General features: G+C 36.9%; 2 protein-coding genes across 8 annotated transcripts in view; one reads left to right on the forward strand and one right to left on the reverse strand.

The window, feature by feature from the left end:
- Positions 1–23,864, reverse strand: part of LOC133526225 (protein bric-a-brac 1-like) — a 65,475-nt gene extending 41,611 nt beyond the window's left edge. For 5 of the 6 annotated variants that reach the window (XM_061862786.1, XM_061862776.1, XM_061862770.1 and 2 more), the window contains exons 1-2: positions 6,972–7,093; positions 5,607–5,738 (exon numbers count right to left, since the gene is read on the reverse strand). In XM_061862786.1, coding sequence (XP_061718770.1) covers positions 5,607–5,738; positions 6,972–7,085 — 246 coding nt within the window. In that variant the 5' untranslated portion in view covers positions 7,086–7,093. Of the gene's footprint in view, positions 1–5,606; positions 5,739–6,971; positions 7,094–7,371; positions 7,549–11,048; positions 11,089–23,740 lie in introns of those variants that run through there. The other variant, XM_061862793.1, reaches the window with a different exon arrangement.
- Positions 23,865–24,538: 674 nt separating this feature from the next.
- Positions 24,539–25,229, forward strand: part of LOC133526088 (uncharacterized) — a 43,963-nt gene continuing 43,272 nt past the window's right edge. The window contains exon 1 of one of the 2 annotated variants that reach the window (XM_061862552.1): positions 24,539–24,722. The gene's annotated coding sequence lies outside the window, so the exon portion shown is untranslated. Of the gene's footprint in view, positions 24,827–25,229 lie in introns of both variants that reach the window. The other variant, XM_061862542.1, reaches the window with a different exon arrangement.

The following is a 25,229-nucleotide window of genomic DNA, read 5'->3' on the forward strand; positions in this document are numbered from 1 at the left end:
CTTGTCGCCTCTCTTTTTTTTTTAACTGTTTGGGTCATTATTTACGTTTCTGTTTCTCATTTCACTATCGACTCACAAGAGATCACGAATTGTTCTACTATAAGTAAGCTAACAAACTACAGCAAACTTTTGCAATACTGTTTCGTGTCTTAATTATTGGTTGCATTAAGAAAACCCAGAATTCATTTATGAAAATACTACTAGCTTGTAGTTAATTTCATGTTCAAACTGGGTAACTTGATACTTTAGTCTGTAATGACATCACCTGTACACAGTTTGTCAATAAAATATTTCTATTCTATTTTAACTATGCATTTTGTCCACCTCTCAAAAAGATTACTCACACTGCTCTGGTCTATCCATTATAAGTCTCTTTATCCCGTCAAATGACAATTAATTTCTGTTATATTTATCAATCTCGTATAAACTTTCAATATATTTTTCTCTAGTATACCGGCTTCTGCTTACCTACCTAAGTACCTCGATACTTTTCAATTTCCTGCTTAAAGGCAAATCTCTTTACTCGAAAGAAAGAAAGAAAACTTCGATCTGTGTTAGAACTCAGTCACTTTACGTACTTGCTACTGTATCATTACTCACGACGGTTTAAATTTCTGCAGTTTAGTTTTGGATCACTATATCAAACTCAAGAGCCTTAATCAATGCTCAAGCATTAAACGCATTCATGTTCAATTACGTTCTTCATCTGGCTCAACACCCGAAATTCAAACAACTGTTTTTTCCTAGAAAAAGAGAAAAACTTCCCCAAATTCTAACAAATTTTTTTGTAAAAAATATTAATTGTAACACACATTTCAATCGAACAATAGTCACAGACATACAGTATCTGTTCTCTATGTACAACTTATCTCTCTTTTCATTTTACCATCTATCATTAGATAGATGTAAACCATTAGGTTTTGTTATACTTTTTTTTTTTTTACTTCATTTCATAAAATAAAATATTTGATACTCTGTATTATAGAATTTAACGGAGATCAAACTTAATTTCGATCTAACTTGTAATCAAGACGCTGTCTTACATTTTACCCACTTATACTTTATATTCTCTTCTCACAAGGCCACTGTAAATTCTATATCTTAAAAAAAATCGCGTAAGTATATCTCCACACACGACAGTCGTTAAACTGCCAGCGTCGATAAAAATCTATAATTCTTATCTTCATAAGAGTGTAATTTCACTAATTCATCCTTCGTTTGATTCATCTCTCCAAAATTTGAGGCGTATGCTCAGGGTTATTTTAATTTCAACCATATATAAAATAAAAAAAATATATGAACCATTTCAAGAGAACGAACAGCTCTCACAAGTCACTATTGTGATTCTGTATCTCCGTTTAATCAATACATACGTATGCTTGTTGGAATTAAAAATCAATATAAGCTACAAATTATTTTTTTTTTATCATTCCATCAATAACCAGTTGCATTCTCGTCATCGTACTAAATACTGTAAATATTACTTGCAATGTCACGTTAGAATATAATTTATGAACAATCAAAGAAAAGATTAGTCATCTTATTTAGACTAAAAAAAACATCCGTCGCGTTCTCGCGACCACCATAGTCAAATCTTTAGCAACTAGTCATACAGAATTCACCATTCGCACATTCGCATTTTATAATTCGCAATTTCAATGTGTACACTTCCGTCAAAAAACAAACAATTTCATTTAATTCTCAACATCCGTGACGAACCCTCACGTCAAACAAAAATAAAATATTAAGATGTACTCTCACGTACTTTAATGTTTACTTTCCTTGACGCACGCTCACTTCACACAAAAATCAAATTTCAGATGTACTCTCACGTCAAATAACTTCTAACTACCTTGACGTATGCTCATGTCAAATAAAAAACAATTTCCTTGACGTGCTCTCACGATAAACAAAAATCAAATTTAAATCGCACGCTCACATCAAATAAAAATCAAATTTAAGACGCACTCTCTCGTCAAATAATTTTCAACTTCCTTGACGCACACTCACGTCAAGCACAAATCATATTTCAGACGAACTCTCACGTCAAAAAATTTCCTACTTCCATGACGCATGCTCACGTCAATCGATAATCAAATTTTAGACGCACTCTCACGTCCAACAAAAGTTAAATAACTTGATTGAACAATAGTTATTTGTACAACAAGAAAGCAAAGTTTGATATTTCTTTGAGTGCTTGTTTTGATTGTATAATAAAATACGTAAAATATGGTGTTTTTATTAAATTTTAAACTTTTATTTCATTAATTAATTATTACGAATGAAGACTCGTAGGGTGTTTTGGAACGATGCGGTCTGACTTATTTCGGGGGTCTATTATAAACCGTCAATATACCGTTGAATTACGTATGCACTTTTTTTGTTCAAATATTCCGAACTTGTATTAGGCCCCGCTCGTTGAAATGACATTCGACTCTAAAGGTCACTTGAATGTTATTTTGTCTCACTCGGTGAGCAAAATGTGATTTTGCTCACTGTTTTTAAGCAGCAAATTACCCTTGTTCGAGCTGCTGACGTGATAAAATATTTTCATCAGTGAAACAAACAAATTCGTTATAAATTATATGTCTTTCGCTCTTTGTTGTCTTTAACAAAACTATCATCTGGCACTGACACTGAATAGTTCTGTATACAACAAACTCTCAATACTCGCTCTCATGCTAATAAATATATTATTTATTATTGTCATACAAAAACTTGAGTTAACTTCTCTTAAGTTACCTTCGCTTATGTTAAGCTACCATAATGCTCTCTCACATTGTTATTATATATCGTGTACCTGCGTAACTTTAAATCATACTAGTAGACCATATGATTGACCAGCAATTTTACACAGACTCTGCATGAGTTTAATTATCATAACTTCTTTCCAAGTTCTATATTGTCGTTTAATACTAAATAAGTGATTTAGAATCAATGCATTTAAATTTACACACTGTCAAAATCCATTGTCACATTATACATAAGTATAGTGTCATTTAACCCAATTAAATTATCTCATTAATAAAATAAAAAAAAAGGATTGTCTATTTCAGGTTTCTAGCCCATAACAAATCTCTTTATGTTTCATTAAGATCTCTTAGATACGCTCATTTAAAATTACTAGTACCTGGGCGACCGAGCTCCGCTCGGCTACAACTACCATTGCAATATGGTGGCGTATAATAGGTGATAATCTACATAAACTTAAAAAGTAAAATGTGAACTGACAATTATTATTATTTACAATCGAATTCAACCTTACAGCACTTGTCACAGAGTAACGCCATCTATTGCCAATTTCTCTTATTACATAGCTCATTTTTTTACCAAACCAAACCTGTCCAAAACAATAAAAATTAAAAATTATATATAAACTTGAACATATAAAAAAAAACAAAGGTTAGTCAACGGGCGAGATTCGAACCCGTAACACTCGTTTCTAGCCGTCCGCGTCCCGACCCGCCGGACCAGACGGACAGTGGCCAGTAACACGAAATCAGCGACCACATTCTGCGTCGAAAGAAAAACGCATGAAAACTCGAAAACACGTGCCTTCCCAAACACAAGACTAATCTAGACCGACTGTACACCCCCAAAAACCCCCATATACCAAATTTCAGCGAAATCGCCAGAGCCGTTTCCGAGACCACAGAAAACTATATATATATATACAAGAATTGCTCGTTCAAAGGTATAAGATAATGCAACGTCAGAACGTTATGTCAAACTATCATCTTCTAATTTACTTACACTCAAGTAAATTTACATAATGTACGCTCACATTATGAAAAACTATCATCATCTAATTTACATACGCTCATGTAAATTTACCATAATGTACGCTCACATTATGAAGTACTATCATCTAATTTACATACGCTCATGTAAATTTACCATAATGTACGCTCACATTATGAAGTACTATCATCTAATTTACATACGCTCATGTAAATTTACCATAATGTACGCTCACATTATGAAGTACTATCATCTAATTTACATACGCTCATGTAAATTTACCATAATGTACGCTCACATTATGAAGTACTATCATCTAGTTTACATACGCTCATGTAAATTTACCATAATGTACGCTCACATTATGAAGTACTATCATCTAATTTACATTCGCTCATGTAAATTTACCATAATGTACGCTCACATTATGAATCTGCTATTCTATTTATCTCATCTTTCACGTCCAAACTCTTAATATTACTCATGTTATTAAAACTACATAAGTATATACTACACAAAACGCTTGTTTACGTTGTTGTACACTAGCTTACTTTAAATAAGTATCTGTATTTACTTATATTTTTATGCTAGCCCGCTTTCAACTGTAAGGCTTTCATTAGCATAAATAAACTATGAGTCTCATACAATTTTAGCTAAATTGGAGTAAAATTTACAGATAACATGTGTAACACTGTCACCTGTATAACACTGTCACTGCCACCATTAAACGTAGGTATTTATTTCGACAAAAATATGTCTATAAATAGGTACTTATTATTTCGCATTTTAGTGCTGTCCAACGAGGTATTCTATTTTACTACTACCAATTCACTGATTTCGTATAGCTTTAACTAAAACTGCTGCATTGAACATAAATCATGACGTGTACAACAATGAAATACATAAATGCTTTTAAAAATTCTTATCAAAGAAAAAAATATATAGGAAAGCATAACCTACTCCATGTGTAAAAATGACAAAACTAATTTATTTCTGGTCATGATGCCTCATATACTGATGTCTTAAAGGAACTTTTATTATCATAATATATATTTAATTAACTTTCTTGGGCCATCATATGATTTACAACAATCATTTAATATTATCTGTCTAAATTATCATAAATTCATTATCTATCACAATAAACTACCAGCCAATTTATTGTTTTCAGTTGCTTGCAAAGAAGTGGTAAGATATACTTCTTAATGACTATTTTTACTCACGAGTTTTAAAGCTACCTGCAACTTCATCATGCATTTTTTTAAATTGCTAATACATATAATAATTACTTACAAGCAGGCGCCAAAAACATATATCTGAAGCATGTAAATCGTCCTAAAATCATGAAATAAAATACTTTTTATTTCTATAACTTACGTTTCATAAAACTTAGGAATCAAAATAAATCTCAAAATCCCAATGTGGGTTAGTGGTACGTTAACACTTCTGATTTATTGTGCTTCTTATTGCATGGTTACCCTAAACTATTACTACTACAGCAACCGGGATGCTTCCAGGTACTCTGACCTAACCAGTTCATTACGATGCTTCCTCTTTGACAGCCTCAACCCAAGTGAACGAGCCTGTCCAACATTTACCGTGTCCCCACCACCTGCTAAAACTACCGTGTTTTGACATAATGTTAAATCGTGTTCAGTATAATGTTATTTTTCCAACTACCCCTGTATTAATCGGGGTAACATAATAATGTTGTCACGGTATAATTATTATTTAACTGCTATCTTAAATGTAAACATAAATAAATCATGACATTAAGGCGTAACAAATGGTCGCAAGTTTAATTTAAAAATCTGAAGATTAGGTTGCTTATAGTGCCCTTAGGATGCAACAAGAAAATCGCTAACCTGTGGCAATTGTTCCTCGGTAACATTGACCTCCCCGCAGTACATGAAGTCCACCATGGTTCGGAGGTCTGCGAAGCTAACATCTTTGAGGATCACGATGGGGTGCTGGGATGGGTTATCGACGAATAGCGCCTGGAAAATGATAAACAGTTTAGTAAAGTAGTGTTTAAGTAATAAATAATGACTACAAAGGAAATAGATATTGCCGGTTTTAGTGAAATAAATAAATAAATATTATAGGACATTATTACACAAATTGACTAAGTCCCACAGTAAGCTCAATAAGGCTCGTGTTGTAGGTACCTAGACAACGATATATAATATATAATTATAAATACTTAAATACATAGAAAACACCCATGACTAAGAAACAAATATCCGTGTAAATCACACAAATATATGCTCTTACCAGGATTTGAACCCGGGACCATCAGCTTCATAGGCAGGGTCACTACCCATTAGGCCAGACCGGTCGTCACTAGGCTAAACCAGTCGTCAAAACCAAGATAAACTGATATATTTGCTAGTGAATGCGTAAACTAATTCACAATGCATCTCCCCGGTACTGACATTGGTGCAAGCCAGATGCACTGCGTTTTGAGTCGCGTAAAACTCATGGTGATGGCACAGGACATAGAGAATTGCTGGTGCTGGTTGAAAGCAAAGGGCAGAAGCGAGGCCGTTTAGTAGGATAAGGTTGGCAATTCTAATTGGGGACGAGCTGTCCCCAATAAATGTGCAGAAATACGCTTAAACTCTCAAGTTGGGTTCACACTGAGAGACCGTAAAACGAATGGGTTGCAGACAACAGAGCAAGATCACCGATGTTGTAGAACGCGTAGCCAGATTGAAGTGGGAAAGGGCTGGTCATATAGAACGAAAGACCGATTCGTGGAGTAAACGACTACTCGAGTAGACCCCTCAAAGTAGACCCCAGATGCGTTTGGATGACGACATCTAGAGGACTGCGGGGAAGTGGCTCCAGGTCGCACAGAACCGTGACGAGTGACGTAAAATGAAGGTCTACACCCGAAGGGTAGAGACGGATTAAAGAGAGAGACGCGTAAACTACTAATAGACCTGTCTAAAATACCTACATAGCACCAAATTTCATGATCGCTGCTATTAAACCTGATTTATATAAGAAACAAAAACAACATAAAAGTCTTCAGAATTGTTTCCATAAGCACCTTCCTGTGTCCTCGTGGTTGTTGCCATAGATTATGAAACCGCATACCTGGAAGAACTGCAGGCGGAGAGCACGATCTTGTGCGCCTGGAGATGCTTGCCCTCCGCCGCGAAGGTCACGTCCACCAGGGTCTGGGAGTTCAGTAGCGTCGTGGACATGGATATGAACCCACGTACCTGGAAGTAAGTGCTGCACGCGGAGAGAACGATCTTGTGCGCCTGCAGATGCTTGCCCTCCGCCGCGAAGGTCACGTCCACCAGGGTCTGGGCGTTCTGTAGCGTCGTGGACATGGATATGAACCCACGTACCTGGAAGTAGGTAAGTGCTGCACGCGGAGAGAACGATCTTGTGCGCCTGCAGATGCTTGCCCTCCGCCGCGAGGGTCACGTCCACCAGGGTCTGGGCGTTCTGTAGCGTCGTGGACATGGATATTAACCCACGTACCTGGAAGTAAGTGCTGCACGCGAAGAGAACGATCTTGTGCGCCTGGAGATGCTTGCCCTCCGCCGCGAAGGTCACGTCCACCAGGGTCTGGGCGTTCTGTAGCATCGTGGACATGGATATTAACCCACGTACCTGGAAGTAAGTGCTGCACGCGGAGAGAACGATCTTGTGCGCCTGCAGATGCTTGCCCTCCGCCGCGAGGGTCACGTCCACCAGGGTCTGGGTGTTCAGCAGCGTAGTGAACATGGATATGAAGTTCGGCTGGTGGTTATTCCACCTGAGGCTGTATTGCTGCGACATCGCGGCGGCCTGAACAGGAAACAGTAATAAAAATGATTTGAAAAACTAAAGTCATAATTAATTGTAACTAATGTAAATATAGTAAGTAAGTAAGTAAATATTCTTTATTGTGCACCATACATTTAAAAATAGACAGGAAATGAAAAAACACGTAAAAGTTAGGTAACAACAGGCGGTCTTATCGCTAAGAAGCGATCTCTTCCAGACAACCTTTGGGTAGCAGGAAACAATGAACTTACAACATTGAACGGGTAGTGCCGATATACATATAATTCAACAAAATGAAGACGCAAACAATATAATACATACCTACATACTAATAAAATAAATACATATATACATACATACATTATATATTATACAATCATAAATAAAGGCAAGTTAAGGCAGCGAAAGGTAGTGAGTCTTCAAAAGATTTTTGAAAACGGGAAGGGATTTAGCACGTCTAATGTCTAATGGCAAAGGGTATACTCTTGGCTCGTCTCAGTCGTTTTTTGTCACGTTCTTAAATTCGTCCGTTTCTGCTTTCGTAACCCATTCTTCATTCGTCACTGTCGATATTTGGCTATTTCTTATTCCGGCTTAGTTCGGTATTCGTCAACATCATCTTTCGGCTTGTTCAATGTTAGTCTATGTTGTTTTTAGACTCACTCTTTATTTGTCTTGTCGTTTTTGGGACTATTCTAAGTTCGTGTTTTTCTTATTTCGCCTCTTTAGTAATTTATATATTTTTTTGTTGAACACATTCTCTGTTTATCTCTTTCGATATTCGCCCCACTCACTATTTGACTATATAGTTTATTGGTTTGTTTTAGGCGGCATGAATGAAAAATTACAAAGCATAATAATAACGAAGCTAACGCCTTCCAAAGGTCCGGACACTACTGTCCCGTGACTGGTAGGTCTCCTATACACATAATGTGCTATTTACAATGATTAAGGCAGTTGCCATTCATGTGGCATTCGATCTTTCCAACCTGTATATTGTTTCAAATCAGTTCCGAAATGTAGGCGATAACATCAGGAAATGAAAACATAAAGTTTCTTGTTTATGGCTTCCTTCATTACTAATACCCAACGCTACGCTAGGAAAAGACAAACAGCAAACATGACAAAGATGACAAAGTCTTCCAGCGTAAGTGACGAATGCAGAATAAGATGAATTAAGAACTTGCCAAAAATCGAATAGGACCAACAACGAACGTGCCGTGAAAAAAAAAATACGAATAACGAGTGAGTCTAAAAACAACATAGACTAACATTGAACATGCCTAAAGATGATGTTGACGAATACCGAACTAAGCCGGAATAAGAAATAGCCAAATATCGACAGTGACGAATGAAGAATGGGTGACGAAAGCAGAAAGGGACGAATTTAAGAACGATACAAAAAACGACTGAGACGAGCCAAGAGTATACCTGGCAAAGCATTCCACAACCGAACAGCACGAAAAGAAAAAGAGTTGCTATAAAATTTTGATGATGAAGGTGGTGGAGCAAGGAGATGCATCTCCGCACAGCGGACCGAGGAAAGATAGTTGAAACGCTTTTTAAGATATAGAGGGGTGGAGGGGTTGAAAAGAATGTTATAAAGAAGTACAAGAATATGAGAGTTACGGCGATGACGAATAGGGAGCCACTTGAGCTGGGTACGAAATTCAGAGACGTGGTCATATTTGCGTAATCCAAATATATAATGTAACAAATGTAATATATGTATATATATATAATCATGCCTATTTTCCGGAGGGGTAGGCACGGCAGAGGCCACGGATTTCGACTTGCTACGATCCTGACATACCTCTTTCGCTTCCTTTACTTTCATAACATTCCTCATACACGCTCGCCGGTTTAGGGTGCTCTTGACCTGGCCTATCTTCAGAATGATCAGATGAAGTCCACCGAGGTCTACCCCTTCTACTTCTCCCTTATACACTCCCTTTGTTAGCCTTCTTTCACTCATTCTTTCCACGTGTCCAAACCATCTCAACATACATTTCTCAATTTTTGTCACTACATCTTCGTTCAGTCCACACTTTTCCCTTATCACACTGTTCCTAATTCTATCTTGTAATCTCACACCGCACACAATTCTCAACGCTCTCATTTCCACTGATGCCTGTTCTGTCATACCCAACTGTCGGTATACTTAACTATAGGTAAAAAACTTCAGTAAGTCACCTGTTGTATGTAGTTGTGACGTGTTCGAATAGACATTTGTTTTGTTTGTGTGTGTCTTTTAAACATGTATTTTCTATTCGAACACGGCACAACTACATACAACAGGTGACTTAAGTTTTTTACCTATAACACAGTGCAATCAATTTGACACGGGTCCGATCGTGTTCTGATACGAACTTAAGAGGATAGGTGATCCTGATCGACCACTTCACGTCACAAACATCGTGTTCCTTCCTGGATATTGATAGTATGGTAAATGAGTATTAGGACATCCGCCCCCGAACATCTACGAACACACCATACAGACACCGCGGGCGACGGGCCGCTGCCGGCCGCGGGCGGCGGGTTAGAACGACCGAGGCCTAAGTCATGTTAACACATTCACTGCCAGACAAAAAACGGCGCACTACCCCAGAAACCGGTGGGCTATAGCTGCGTACAAAACAAAGTTCACGAGCGCCCACCAGGTGCGTTCCCGGCAGTGAATGTGTTAACAGTCATCTCACGAAAATAAATTACAATCAAAATAATATGATAAAATGGTACAGTAGGCGCTCGCGCAGAGCCCGTACTTTTCATGTCGTTGACGCAAAAATGACGTAATAAATTACGTCATTTCACATACAGGGAGTTTTTTAAAAACACTACAAATTTAGAGAACTTACTTATTGACGGGTAGAAAAATAAATACTTGTAACGCCAATTAAAGCTTGTTACGCTGTTAAAAAAATAAAAATATGCATTATTTAACAAAATAATAATCTATTATTTATTTGAGTGACAATAAGATGAAAGCCAGTTAGACGATTCTGTACTGATTGACAAGTATATGTATCAGTTAGCTAAAGAGGTTGTCAAATGATTAATTATTACGAAAATACCGATTGGAATCATACTCTATGTAGCGTGACGTCATTTTTCTGTCAACGGCATGAAATGTACGGGCTCTGGCGCTCGGTAATCCAACACTGGAAAATTTTCCCCCATGCCGAATTATTTTGGGTCTCATTATTATCGTGTAAATCGTTTTCGGTTGCGGAAGATGAAGTTTTAATGAAAAAAAAATATATTTTTTAAATGGCTTTATACTATAACTATAAACTTCCTCAAAGTCAGTAAAGTGTCATCTAAAACTTTGTATTGCCCAAGATTGAACTACCGAGCGGGAACGAAAACACATAAACAATGCAAACAGCGATTACACAGCCGAACGTCGGATTACAGAGCGGGCCATCCAAGTCAAAAACTGCCGGATCACTGGACGTGCCGGATTACCGAGTGCTTACTGTATTAAATTGTCATATTAGAAAGTTCAGTTACGTTCTTACCTGTGTTATTCAGTGTGCTCCAAGTGACTCCAGCTCCTTACTGAAAACAAATAATACATCGTAAGTTAATAATGATCTAAAAAACGAATTCAAACCGTCGTGAAACATACTAGACATACAGTCAAAAGATTTAATCTGTAACCAGTTTCGTACCTTGTAACAGTGACAATGTGAAAGTCGCTAGAGACAGATCGGGTTATTCGAGCAATATATAAAATGAACCATAGAGACTCACTTAGAGATTTTAAGGAAATTGACATAATGACAGACTGTCAATACATTTATGAGAATATTCTGTATGTGCATAAAAATATTGCCGATTTTAAGAAAAATTGTGACATTCATAATATTAATACTAGAAATAAACATAAGCTCGCCGTGCCCTTCACTCGGCTCCATAAAATTAAAAAATCATTCATGGGTAATTGTGTAAGATTTTATAATAAACTTCCAAACCATATTGCTGAGTTATCAATTAATAAATTTAAGATGGAATGTTTTTTGCAGTATCATGTAAAGCGTAAACTTATTTCTAAAGCTTATTATACCACACAAGACTACATGAATGATAAAACAACGTGGGATTAATTGTGATTCGAAATGATTAATTATTTATTATATTTGAATAATGATGATGAAATGGATATTCCAATGCATGTACTTTTAGAATTTATTCTAGAAACATTCTAGACTAGTATTTTTTATACAATTTTTTTTTTTGGTATGACGATATTGTGTGATTTTCTTAGTATTAAATTTGATCTATGAATTATATTCATTAGTATTATATATGGAATAATATTTACAACATCAATACATTGCTCTGATAATTAGCTTAACATAATTATATGTAATACTGTCTTACTATTCATAAGTGCTTGTTGCTAGGCCTACATGAATAAAGTATATAACTTGAGACCTCATACTAACATTGACATGCAGTGGCAGCATGGTTCCAATTTTATCGCTTGTCACTATGCCCGTCACGATCGCACTTACATAGTTGTTAGAACGTGACAGGCATGGTGACAAATGATAAAGAGCCAACCATCGTAGCCCTACAGGAACGAAATGGGTCACAAATTAAATATTTTGACTTTACAGCGTATGCAGTACGCGAAGCACGGCCGTTGTGAACGCTGTTCGCACTGTCAGTGCTTGAAAAAGGAAACCTAAGCTCAAATTCATCTTAAACTATGCTGGGGCCCTTGGGCACAAGAATTTGGGGCCCTTTTGGAAAGTAAAGAAAGCAAATTAAGGTTACATTTGCTACTATGATCTTCTAGTTAATATGGGTAATTAAATATACTGTTACAGTCTGTGTTTCGGGGCCATTGAGGATGGGGGCCCTGGGCATGGGCCCCGTGTGCCCTTATGGTAAAGACGGTACTGCCTAGGCTCTCCGAAACATGTCGCTAGAGTGACTAAAAAGCACGTCAGTTAAACCATAAAATTTGTTAAATAATCTAAATTAAATTTTAGAAATAATAAAATAAATTCGCAATCGGCTTCTACAAAATTTAGAGGGCTGTAAGTAAATTTTAAAAAAAATCAAGCACTCGCCAAGATTATTGGTACAAGCGCGTAAAAAACTTATACGTGTGTTAAATGCGTAGCGTTCAAAGGGTTAAATAAATAAACTATATCTAATATAAATTATTCGATGAATGTAAGAAACACTCGAAACAATAAAAATTATCGATACCTGACTATTGCAATAGCTAATATAACACAGCGAACTTAAATCATGTCTTCAGTTTAGAAATTCGACTAAAAAAAAAATATTATTTTATACTACGTCGGTGACAATCGTACGGCCCGACTGATGGTAAGCAGACTCCTTGGCCTATGTACGCCTCCAGAGGTGTACATACCGACCCTAACACTTCGCACCCATTCTAAATTCAAAAAAAATATTCTGCAAGTAGGCCTCAAGGGCTCTTTTACAAGTCAATACAACATTTATAGTAACATCATATAGATGACAGGAAAAATACATAACAACATTTATAAATACAACAGCCAATACCAGGGTAAACATTACATTATATTAATCTTAAAATAAATAATTACTACAATACAATAGAGATGTATAGTCTCTATGGTTAAAAATACATTAAATCTGGAGATGTAAAAGGTCCCCAATGTCCCTCGTTGAGGTCTGACATTTTGGGCCATAATTCCAAAGTAAGCAAAGCTTATAATGACTAGGCGACTTAAGGCGACTTCCACCAGTGTGCAGCACTGTGCGGCACAAACATTTTCGTACTGCATATGCTTGTGCCGCACACTGGTGGAAACCCGCCTTTACACACAAAAAATAGTCAAAATACGTAAGTTTTGCACTGACTGACAATGTATGGTCAGCGCCATACTTGACTGACAAAAGGCGTTGCCAGAGGGGGGCACAGGGGGCAGCTGCCCCCCCTAACCTAGAAAATAAAATTTAACTAAATGTATAAAGATATTGGATAGATTGAATACTACCCTTAGACGGACTTTATACACAGTTGAGTTCATAAATATGTCCACATCTTTTCAACTTCATCCGTTGCATTAAGGTGAAAAAATGAACTCGACCGTACAGTAGACGTCAAAGATATGTTGCCATTTTAAGTCTTATTACAAAAGGAGTAAGGTGCAAAGCGTAAACATAGGCTCAGGAACGCTTCGGCCCCAGTTTCATTTCGTCATCTCCATAAATCGTCCGCAGTGTTATGTCGTCACCCTACAATTCCTAATTCGTAACCTTCCTAACTCGTCCACTTTCTTATATCGTCAATACCCCATTTTGTCTAAATTCCTATTTTGACCATAGTGCCAACTCGTCCAATATCTATTCTGATATCGTCAATATACCATTTTTGTCTACGTTCCTATTTCGACCAAAGTGCCAACTCGTCCGCGTTCTTTTATCGACCTAGGATAAACGGTAAGGTAAAGTCTAAAGGCAGTGTTTCATTGGAAATCTTATAGGCAAGTGTAGTTGACGAGTTGGCACTGTGGTCTAAATAGGAATGTTGACGAGTAAGCACTATGGACGAATTAGGAGTGTTGACGAATCGGCACTGTAGTCTAATTAGGAATATAACCAAGTTACTACAGTGGCCCACGTAAGAAAGCGGGCGAGATAAGAAAGTGACGATATAGGAATGCTGGCGAATCGGAACAGTAGACCAAATGCGAATGAGAACTACTTAAGAAGTTGACGAAATGAAACTGAGGCCGAAGCGGTCCTGAGCCTAAACATATAACCAATGACGTCGACTTTATATTCATAACAGAAATAGATATGGTGGTCGGGATAAATAAAATATTTCAAAGTCAAGGGCGTAAGAGCGATCGATGTATCTAGAATATTATTTATAAGGCGACGCTGTAAACCTTGTCAATTACCTACGCGTACGTATATACTGTCGCCATCAGATATATCTATCGGCTAAAGTGCTCACAAATAAATAATAATAATAAATATTATATGACATTATTACACAAATTGACTAAGTCCCACAGTAAGCTCAATAAGGCTTGTGTTGAGGGTACTTAGACAACGATATATATAATATATAAATATTTAAAAATACTTAAATACATAGAAAACACCCATGACTCAGGAACAAATATCCATGCCCTTACCAGGATTTGAACCCGGGACCATCAGCTTCGTAGGCAGGGTCACTACCCACTAGGCCAAACCGGTCGTCAAACAAATATCTAAACACGCCACTATTGTTAAGGCGATAGAGTGCGCGTTCAGATATTTTTGAGCACCTCGGTCGCTCCGATATATCTGATGGCGACCGTACTAACAGTAACATTTAACTGACAATTGATGTACAGTCAGCAAAACTGCAGTATGCAGGGGTGCCAAGCTGATAGCTTTGTTTCCGTATGAAGCAAGGCTCAGAAGGCGGTTTTTTCAAACAGTTATCATGTACTTGGTGCAAAAACTTTTAATGTCGGTTTCATTCGTAAAATTATTATTTTTAAACCGGTTTTTAGAAACACATTTGCATAAAGTTCTTGTCAGATTAACCGGTTTACAACAATAAAAACCAGTTTATTCCTATGTCGGTGTCTTTGCTTGCGCGGTACACCACCAAGCCAGTCGTCTTGTCGCTCGTCGAATAAACCGGTTTATTTACGTTACAATAAAGTTCTTAAAACGTTCGTGTGCTTATGAAAGTTCGGAGTAAAACCAAAATAGACCGGTAAATACCGATATTTTCAAAACCGTTTTTTTTTATACTACGTTGGTGGCAAACAAGCATACGGCCCGAGCCTATGAAGATTTACGAATTATTAGTTGAGTGTTAACAATCAGTAGGGCTAAGATGGTCGGCTCTTTATCATTTGTCACCATGCCTGTCACGTTCTAACAAGTATGTAAATGACGCATGACATGATAGGTGATAAAAATGCGACCATGATACCGCTGCTTTTTACATTAAATGACACTACCTCACTTGGTTCTGTTAAAATCGGTGCGAAGTTAGTTTAGACGGAATCTAGCATAACATGTACATACAGATGGTTCCTCTACACGATAGCCTAGCGCTGGATCAGCGAGATGGCCATGCGATAGTGATGGTTCCTCTACACAATGGCCCAACACTGGACCAGCGAGATGGCCACGCGATGGTTGAGAGCACGCACAACGGAATGGGCCACGTGTAGATGCGTACGCACCATCGCTGGCCCACTACTTTCGATGTGCGGACGAAAAACCGACACAGTGGCCATCCGATCGCTATCCCGCCGCGGCATAAGCCATCCGACACCACTACCCTCTCTACACGCTAGCCCATCTTAGTGGGCCAGTATAATGGTCCATCGTGTAGAAGAGCCATTAAAGGACAGTCAAAGAGAGACCAACGCTAAATATTGAGTAGCAATAAATTAATATAAAAATTCGCATAGCAGCTTAAAGTAACGCAAATGCAAATACAATTTTTAATTATTTATAATCATTAACCCTCTCAATGCAAATGCAATCCGTAACTTACAATAACATCTTAGTGTAAGGCCTGAGTGGACGCTCGAGTTGGGCGTGCGGCGTGCATGTTAAACAAATGCAAACGTATAGGAGCGGCCTTAGTGCACGCTGCACGCCCCGCCGAACGCTCCGCTACGAGCGTCCACTTAGGCCTTACACTTACACAACGATTCGTGAATAAAGACAGTCTTACGGCCCGGCCACGACTTCACGCGGCGGCGGCAGCGGCGAGCGGCGGCCGTAGGTGGGAACGAAAGGTCGGTTCGCTGTGTCTCACTCCAACCTATGGCCGCTTCTCGCCGCTGCCGCCGCCGCGCGTGGCCGGGCATTCACTGCCAGGGGGCGTGGCCTAGGAACATACTTATATGACGATGAACGCATATTTGCGTTGCTGGCAGTGAATTTGTTAAGACAGATATTTTTTAGCACTTCGTGATGATATACTGATATTACTGCTGGTGACTATTGGGACCGTGCATAAGCGAGAAGTAAGTAGAGTCCGACCAAGATAAGTTGGCAGCGATTTTGATAGCCTAGACTGAAAGTTGTTTTTTAAACGTCAAACTTCTATGATATGACGCTGGTCTCTCAAAATCGTTGCCAACTTAGCTTGATCTGAATCTAAACATCGTAATAAACTGCTGAACGGATTTTTATGCGGTTTTCGCCTATGAATAGAGTGGTTCTTGAGAAAGGTTAAGGTTTATAATTTGATTTAAACCAACACGTATTTTATTCATAATTTTAAAACTAATACCGGACTTAATCGCGTATACTTACGTTTATTATATAGCCTGACGTTTCAAACGTGACGTTACGTTCGTGGTCACAGGCAGACTGGCGAGGAATTGTATCAACAACTTGCTGCGCGGGTTTTTGTGACCACGAACGTAACGTCACGCGATTAAGTCCCGTATTACTTTTAAAATTATGCTTATAATCTGTTTAAGGTTTTGTGTAAATTGGTTGGAATATGACGATATTTGCTAATGAAGTCGGAAAAAATCACGCTGGCTAAGATCTTTAATCGTAAACGGTGCCCAATCCGTTTGACATATAACAACACAATGTATGTTTCTTTCATGGCTCTATAAAAAAGTCAGTGACGGTGTATGTCTATCTTTTAAGGATAACTTTCTATACCCATTCTGCATTCTTATCTGATGCATAATGTGACGCATATAGTTATATTTATAGACCACCTCTGTTCTAACAATTATCTGCAATAAATGTATTGAGTATGAAGTATCTTCTACAAAAATACAAATAATTTTATTGAAAACAGTATAAGTACAGTGTTAGCACTTAAAGACTAAGGATTAAGGATAAGGAAAAGTTTGCAAATGCCTGAACTAGGAGTTCCTGTATTTCAGGCAGAATAGGACCATATTAATTAATTTGTAATCATTCACTTAATTATAATTATAAATAGTACACAATAAAAATCTGGTAAGGTGAAAAAAAAAAAAAAAAAAAAGGTACAAAGTATGTAAAGGTATAAATATGTAGGTAACAACAGGCGGACTTATCGCTAAACAGCGATCTCTAACTTAACTTATTTAAGTATTCTATATCAAAGTACAGTAAGAAATCATTTTATTATTAAGCGTCACTGACGCTTAATAACGACGATTTTACGACTATTAGTTCTCTGTATCATCGTATGTCATTTTTTGAAGGGCGCGTCGTAGAGTATTCTTACAACCAGCATAGCTAAGTGGGTATAAGTCTAGTTTTGAATTTAACCTTTTGTACAAATAAGGGCCCAAAAGGACAAAAAATCTAGATGAAAATACGTGTTTTCTTTGTACGGTTTGAATACATATAATATATTTGCGCCTTTTGTTAGTATATGCAGTGTTGAAAGGAATTTTGGTGTGCTGCTTAAGTGTTGTGCTTAATATAAATAGTTGACGAACAGTTAGTACTTCACATGCTTTATCATTTTGCAAAAAGATCACGTAATTAATATTTATCAAATTAAATACGTTAGTTATATTAAGCATTTCATACAGATTACAATGGTCCCTTACACCAAACGATTTAAATGGATATATCAGGAGTAATCGTAAAATTTAAGTTCCATTTCGAGACAACTTGTTCGAAATGTTAGACGCTAACATCTGTTAGTGCCAATTTTCACCACCTTATGCGCTGCGATCGATTTACTTAAAGTGGCAATACTGTTCGAACATGAGATCCGAGAAAGCGAGATTATTTTATTTATAATCTTAGATTTAATAATTTTCCTTATAAGCTCTATAAATAGCTCATATGATAATACTCGGTAAAGACTTGTAAGGCTGCTTACCGCCGATGTTTACATTCTGGCATTAACGTGATACACGTCATTCAGTGCCTGTCTGTCTGATTTAATGTCTTGTCTTTTACTTATTTATTATTTTATAAAAATTAAAGTCTTGGAGACCTTTTACATCTCTACAAATAATGTAACTATCTTTTTTTTTATATTTTATCTCTGACGCTTTTTGGTTGTATTTTTTTATCATAGTTTTTTTTTGTGTAATCCGACATTTAGAGACTGTATACATCTCTAATAATTCACTGATTCCATATTTATAATTGTATTTTTTTTGTTTGTAAAAAAATGACATGTAAAAGTGCCCCCGGTGGCCTACGCATACGCGAAATAACCAGGCGCGGATACAAGATTTGGCTTAGGGGGGGGCCATTTTGAGAAAATCATATATTTTTGGTAAAAAATAAAATTTACTCAATTTAGTAATGTGAGAGCCAGGGTTTTAGGGGGGGGGGGGCATTGCCCCTATGGCCCCCCCCTTGTATCCGCGCCTGGAAATAACGGACGTATAAAAGCGGCCTAAGGCGGTATTATACGTTGGTTGACATACGTATAAGACTATACTTATATATGTGTATAGCGTTGTCTCCTTGTGTAGCTTGACATTGCGAAGGATAGGGCAACCTGGATTTCTTTGGAGGAGGCTTTTTACCCACACCGATTAATCAATGTTAAAACATAATGGAATTATTGCATTAGAATTAGAATTTTCCGACGGGGCACCTCGTTATTTTGTTACACTTTGAGCCTGTTTCGCAATGTCCAAGTAGCGAAGCAAGTACCTTATCCAGGACTTCACTTGGACATTCCGAAATTTATGAAACAGGCCCTTGTTAATTATTATGCTGATAAAATATTAGGAAACTATAGGTCTATAACGAAATCAATGTATAGCTATAGGGACCGTGCGCGTTGGAGGGTCTGCCATCTTGTGGCCTGAATCGGAACCATAAATATGCACATTTACACGTCACGTGTTTTCTTGTGCATAGTAGGTTCTGCCATCTTGTGGGCTACATCGGAACAATAAACTTCATATTTACGCCTCGCGCCATAAATCTGACGGCTCATGTGCTGCCTCCTACAGTTCATGCACGCTCCCTATTAGCTAAGTTGCTCATATGTTTATTTTAAGACCGTTTGTTTCTCAATAAATTAAAAAAAAAAAAAATTAACCAAGTTTTGTAACTTTATCTAAACGGCAATGAGGGTGCTCAACCACTTTGTAAATTTGTATGTTGTATGAAATCCAAAAAATAAAGTTGTATATATTTTTTAGAATTTTTTTAAGTATCTGTTTTCATACTATTTGAACGTGTGATTTATAAGTTTTGAAGAAGAAAAACATTTTTATTCCAATGTTATATAATTTTTCGAAAGTTAAGTTTTTTTAATTTCACCTAAAAATGAATAGAAAAAAAAAAAAAAAAATATATATATATTTTTTTACTTAAAACCTTGTAAATCTCATTTTGAATAAATGTGAAAGCAGATACTTATATAAAAAATTATAAAATATATTTTTTTTAATTTCATACAATGTTGAAAAATTTCAGTTTCGATTATCAAAATTGTATGAAGTATAAGCATACGGCCCGCCTGATGGTAAGCAGTATCCGTAGCCTATGTACGCCTGCAACTCAAGAGGAGTTACATGCGCGTTGCCGACCCTAACCCCCTCCCACCCTCGTTGAGCTCTGGCAACCTTACTCACCGGCAGGAACACAACACTATGAGTAGGGTCTAGTCTTATTTGGCTGCGACTTTCTGTAAGGTGGAGGTACTTCCCCAGTTGGGCTCTGCTCTAGATCTGGAATGACATCCGCTGTGCTGTGCCCTACCACACAGAGCGAGATGACATTCACAATGCCCATACCTCTCTTGAAAAACTTTTAAATTTGTTGACATAATTTAGTCTCTCACCTTGACATTAAAATTTTTGCTATGACAATTCCAGCCCTTGGTGCTAACCACATTTGTCACATTACCATTAAAATGATGTCTTGGAAATATTCTGAATGAACACTCTCATACACAATGTGGTTACATTTGATATGTATCAGTTCTAATTTTAGAATGCAAGTCAGACTGACTTGATGTTTAAGTTATTTTACTTGGGATGTTAGTGTGGGATGCTACCTGTGTAGACACTGGCACTGTCCCACCTCCTACGGACTAATGTAAAAGCACCAGTCCCAGCGCCCACAAGTTTTTTGCAGTAGCGTCTGGTTGGCGTAACTAGTGACCAAACAGCTGGCGGCTTCCTCGCACAACGTATCAGTAATGTGATACAACGAGGAAACGCGCCAGCATCCTTGGTACAATGCCTCAATGGCCTATATTAGATTTAAGCTAGTTATAGTAATCCAAGTTATCTGACTTATTTTTTGTATCTTCTTAGTTTTTACAGGCCTTCAAATCCCGGTCTTTTGATAGGCTTGCGTGGGGATATAGATCCAACACGTAGAGGCTTCTTCGAGAGCTTTAATGTCATGTAGAACCCCGTTCTCAGGGGCAACAATAGACACCCATGAACCGGTCTCAACTATATCTATAATGCAACTTCTCTTCTTCCTCGCGTTGTCCCGGCATTTTGCCACGGCTCATGGGAGCCTAGGGTCCGCTTGACAACTAATCCCAAGATTTGGCGTAGGCACTAATTTTTACGAAAGCGACTGCCATCTGACCTTCCAACCCAGAAGGTAAACTAGGCCTTGTTAGGATTAGTCCGGTTTCCTCACGATGTTTTCCTTCACCAAAAAGCGACTGGTAAATATCAAATGATATTTCGTACTTAAGTTCCGAAAAATTCATTGGTACGAGCCGGGGTTTGAACCCGCGACCTCCGGATTACAAGTCGCACGCTCTTACCGCTAGGCCATCAGCGCTTTTTATATCTATAATGCAACTATTTTTTTTAAACCTACTTCATAAATGATAATACTATAACTTTCTGGTCTGCATCAGCAGTTCCACTTCACCAAATGTTGGATTCTCAGCATATGCTATAAGAAATACCTAAATTTATTATATCGGTGTACCTATAAAACTAGAGCATATCTTTCTATTTCATCTTCAAAAACCCCTGATATACATTTTCTTACAAAATAAAACAGATTTTTTATAGAACCTCATGCGTTATACAAGATTCAAGCATGTTAAAAAAGAAAAATAATTAAATTAGGGATCAGTATCTCTTTAAACAAGGAACATGTTTCTTTATGACTCTTTCCGAATAATACATAGAATTATGCAAAACTGCGACAGCAAATAACATTAAACTATATTGTAAGTAATTCACCATTAAATTGTTATAAAATACAGATTTAAGTATTTTTGTTTTTTGTAATAGCCACGGACCTGTTTATATTTTATTTCTACATATGCAACTATAGGTCTATTTTTTTTCTATAAGTTTTGATCAAAAATTGTGTATGACAGTTTGTTTCTAAATAAATAGAAAAAAAAAAAATTAAATAAGCTATTCATGACACTTGCCCGTAAACAGTGTTATTGTATGCCAGCATACTGAGATGGAATGACCTATATTATGCCCACAGGCACCTATATTATCACCATTCGTGGGGCTCTCACAGGGAACCATTATAACGGCTATCAAAGACCACACTAAGACCAGACACCAAAGAGAATGGGACAGTCTGATGGGTCTAAATCACTCAAAGCTCTTCATACAAGGAGTAGACTCTGGTTGGAGCAAAAAGCTATGGAAACTTAGCAGGAGACAACTCCAAATTATAACAGGGGTGTTTACGGGCCATTATGGGGTCAAAGGGGTTTTGGCCAGGATGGGACACTCCGACAACACCGATTGTCAAATGTGTGGTGAAGAGGAAGAGACAGTAACACACCTAATGTGTGAATGTCACACCCTCGCCAGACAAAGAATGAAGGACTTTGGAGCAGGCTATCTGGAACCAAAGGAATTCAAAAGGCGACCCATACGCTCCATCATCCGGCACATGGAAATGGTCAAAAAAGCTCTTGAGTAGCTAATGGATCTTTCCTTAGGGGGCAACTACACAAACGATCTGTATGGGTCGAAGTGTATCCGCAAGGGCCCCCAAAAATTAGAAGATTAGACCCACGGGCATAACAGATTTTTTTAAATTACGCCCATGGGCATATTGGGCATAATGATTTTTGCAATTAGTTACAACAGCACATTGTTTAACACTTCACTTATTAAAATAAGCCAAATTTCAACATCACTAATATTTACACAGTAAGGTCACGTCTCAAAATATCGATACGAAAAACGTGCCAAAAATATGCATACACAACTTTATTCCCAATATATTAAGATTATACATATTTTTGGCACATTTTTCGTATCAATATTTTCAGACGTGACTGTACACAGCCTGCTAAACTGACCTTCAGTTTTGACATTGGGTGTTTTGTATTGGATTTCTATCAAACCTTATTTATTTATCCACCATCAATATCAGAAATCTTCATTTTAGCTTTTAATTGCCTTGTTAATTGTTTAATACGTGCATGTTGTTTTTCTCAGAGCAATAATTGTGTTACCTATAAGTGGAAACTGTTCTGGCTGTTGTATTAACTTAATTTGTTAAACTGTATGTGTAATGATATGCTGTTTGTTTCCCTTTGCAATAAATAAATAGAAATACCATTACAAGATAACTTCATATAATATGATGTTACTTATGCATGTAACAGTAAGGTTAGCTATTTCAGAGAAAAACAAAGTCATTTTTTTGTCATTGCAAGTGCTAAATTTTGGCAAAGCTAAATCTTAACATTAGGCAGAATAATTTGTAGTTAAGAAAAATAATAAGTTATACAAAGCTTAAGGCAGTATGGCTTAGTGCTTTAGTCTGTCCAGACGTACGCAAGTACACACAAAAAAAAGTATACACGACTTTTTACATAGGTATACGTTGATACTTCTCAACGTTTACCGAAACCTCAGTTCTTTGTGCCAAAAGTCAACAGAACACATTTCGACTTGAAGTGAGAGCATTTGTTTGACATACGCAGCATTTTAAAGGGACAATACGTAAGATATTACCATACTTATGAGCTCACTAAGTACTATAATGCGTAGGAATAGCAACGAAGTAAATTGATAGTTGTTTGTCTTACTTCAATCATACCCCCCACGGACAGCGCCGGTGCTTCAAAGCCAGGAATTAAACTACACTTCACATTAGGATGTTAACTTGGCTCAAAAACACACCTCAACACAACACATCACTGAATAATCTTAATAACGAATAAGATTTAACAAAAAAAAAACGACCAAACGCGAGCCCGGCCGAGATGACATCAATCAATAACAATGCAATAACAGTGTGGCGTGTCGCCGCAACTATTTCAAAGATTACTCACCCATAATATAATAATTTAATCGTCTTTTCAGTTTTTCGTCCACTTTTCGATGAAAATATTCGTAAATTGTTATGAATCAACCCACGCCAACAATCGTTCACCAAGACCAAGACCCACGCCGATATGTGTTGCCCATGTAAAAAAATATGTTTAAGGACAGGGAATAAATAGGTTGAATATAAGGAAGTCTTGTAAAAAAAAATATTACCTTTGTATAGTTATAAATTTTTTATTTATTTTATCACACTAGTGAAAAAGATACATGGGTTATGTTTATCTGTATTCATTGTATTATATAAGCAATAATGTAACGTTTGATTTGCATTTATTAGAAATCCAAGCTTACTAATATATTGCTGAAAGTAATTTTATGCATAATATTTAATACTAAAAAATGGACCCAAAAACAAATTTTACATTTGAACTATTAAAATAATTAATCCGTATTTTGTTGTCATGTGTAAATGAACTAAAAAATAACCAATTTATAGAAAAAGTTAATTTTGTGCATCACTAGTTATAGATACTTTGTCATGGGCTATGCATCTCTTTTATTTTTCTATATCAAAAAACGGCCAAGAGCATATCGGGCCTTTTCTAGCATTAACGATCATGGAGCAAAGCCGCGGATGGACAGACAGAGAAAGATATGGCGAAACTGATGGCCTACCGTGAACCACGTTCGATTTGTTGCCTCTCCGTCGCATTTGTAAATTCATACGGAAGTGTGACAGAGATGCAACACAATTGTTTTCGAATCCCGTGTAAAATGTTTATGTTATGATGATGAGGTTATACATTGGAAAATCTGTAAAATGTATCTGTAATTAATTCACTCTTTTAATCGCGTGTCGAATTAACAATAATAATTACTCAAAAAAACTTTCCTTTTTTATTTTATTTTTTAATGCTCAGGTTCATCATCAATAGTACTGGCAACACTATTATCCCGTCCATCAAAATGTTCCTGTGAAATTTCACGGTAATGTCACGTTTATATTTTGTAATTTTCCACATAAAAAGTGTTGGTATATAACTGTAAATAGTGTTAAGTAAATTAATCCACAAGTTCCGGAGAAAATTTCTGTAAGTACATACCTCTGACGACTTTAAGTTATCACTTATTTAGAGCAAGCAAGCGGCATACAAGAAACTGTTGTACACACTAGGCTATGGACTAAACAACAATTTTAGTACTCTCATTCTATCATTTACAATCTACAAAATTGATAGCTTCAGATTTCATACTTAATATTGGGTTACTTATAGCTAAAATACCTGTTTTTAGTCCTTTTATTTCAGGTATGGACATGGTTAACTTAGTAATTTGTAAAGATTACTTACTAAATATTAATTTAGCTTGGTTACTACGGATACTCAGCAACTACAAATCAGTTTGAATCCTTAGGATGCATAGCTTACGACCCAAGTCGCAATTTAAAAAAAAAAAGGAAAAGAGGTTGCACCACACTTTTGGGTTATGTGGTAT

This window comes from Cydia pomonella, chromosome 1, assembly GCF_033807575.1.
Source record: "Cydia pomonella isolate Wapato2018A chromosome 1, ilCydPomo1, whole genome shotgun sequence".
Taxonomy (NCBI): Eukaryota; Metazoa; Arthropoda; class Insecta; order Lepidoptera; family Tortricidae; genus Cydia; species Cydia pomonella.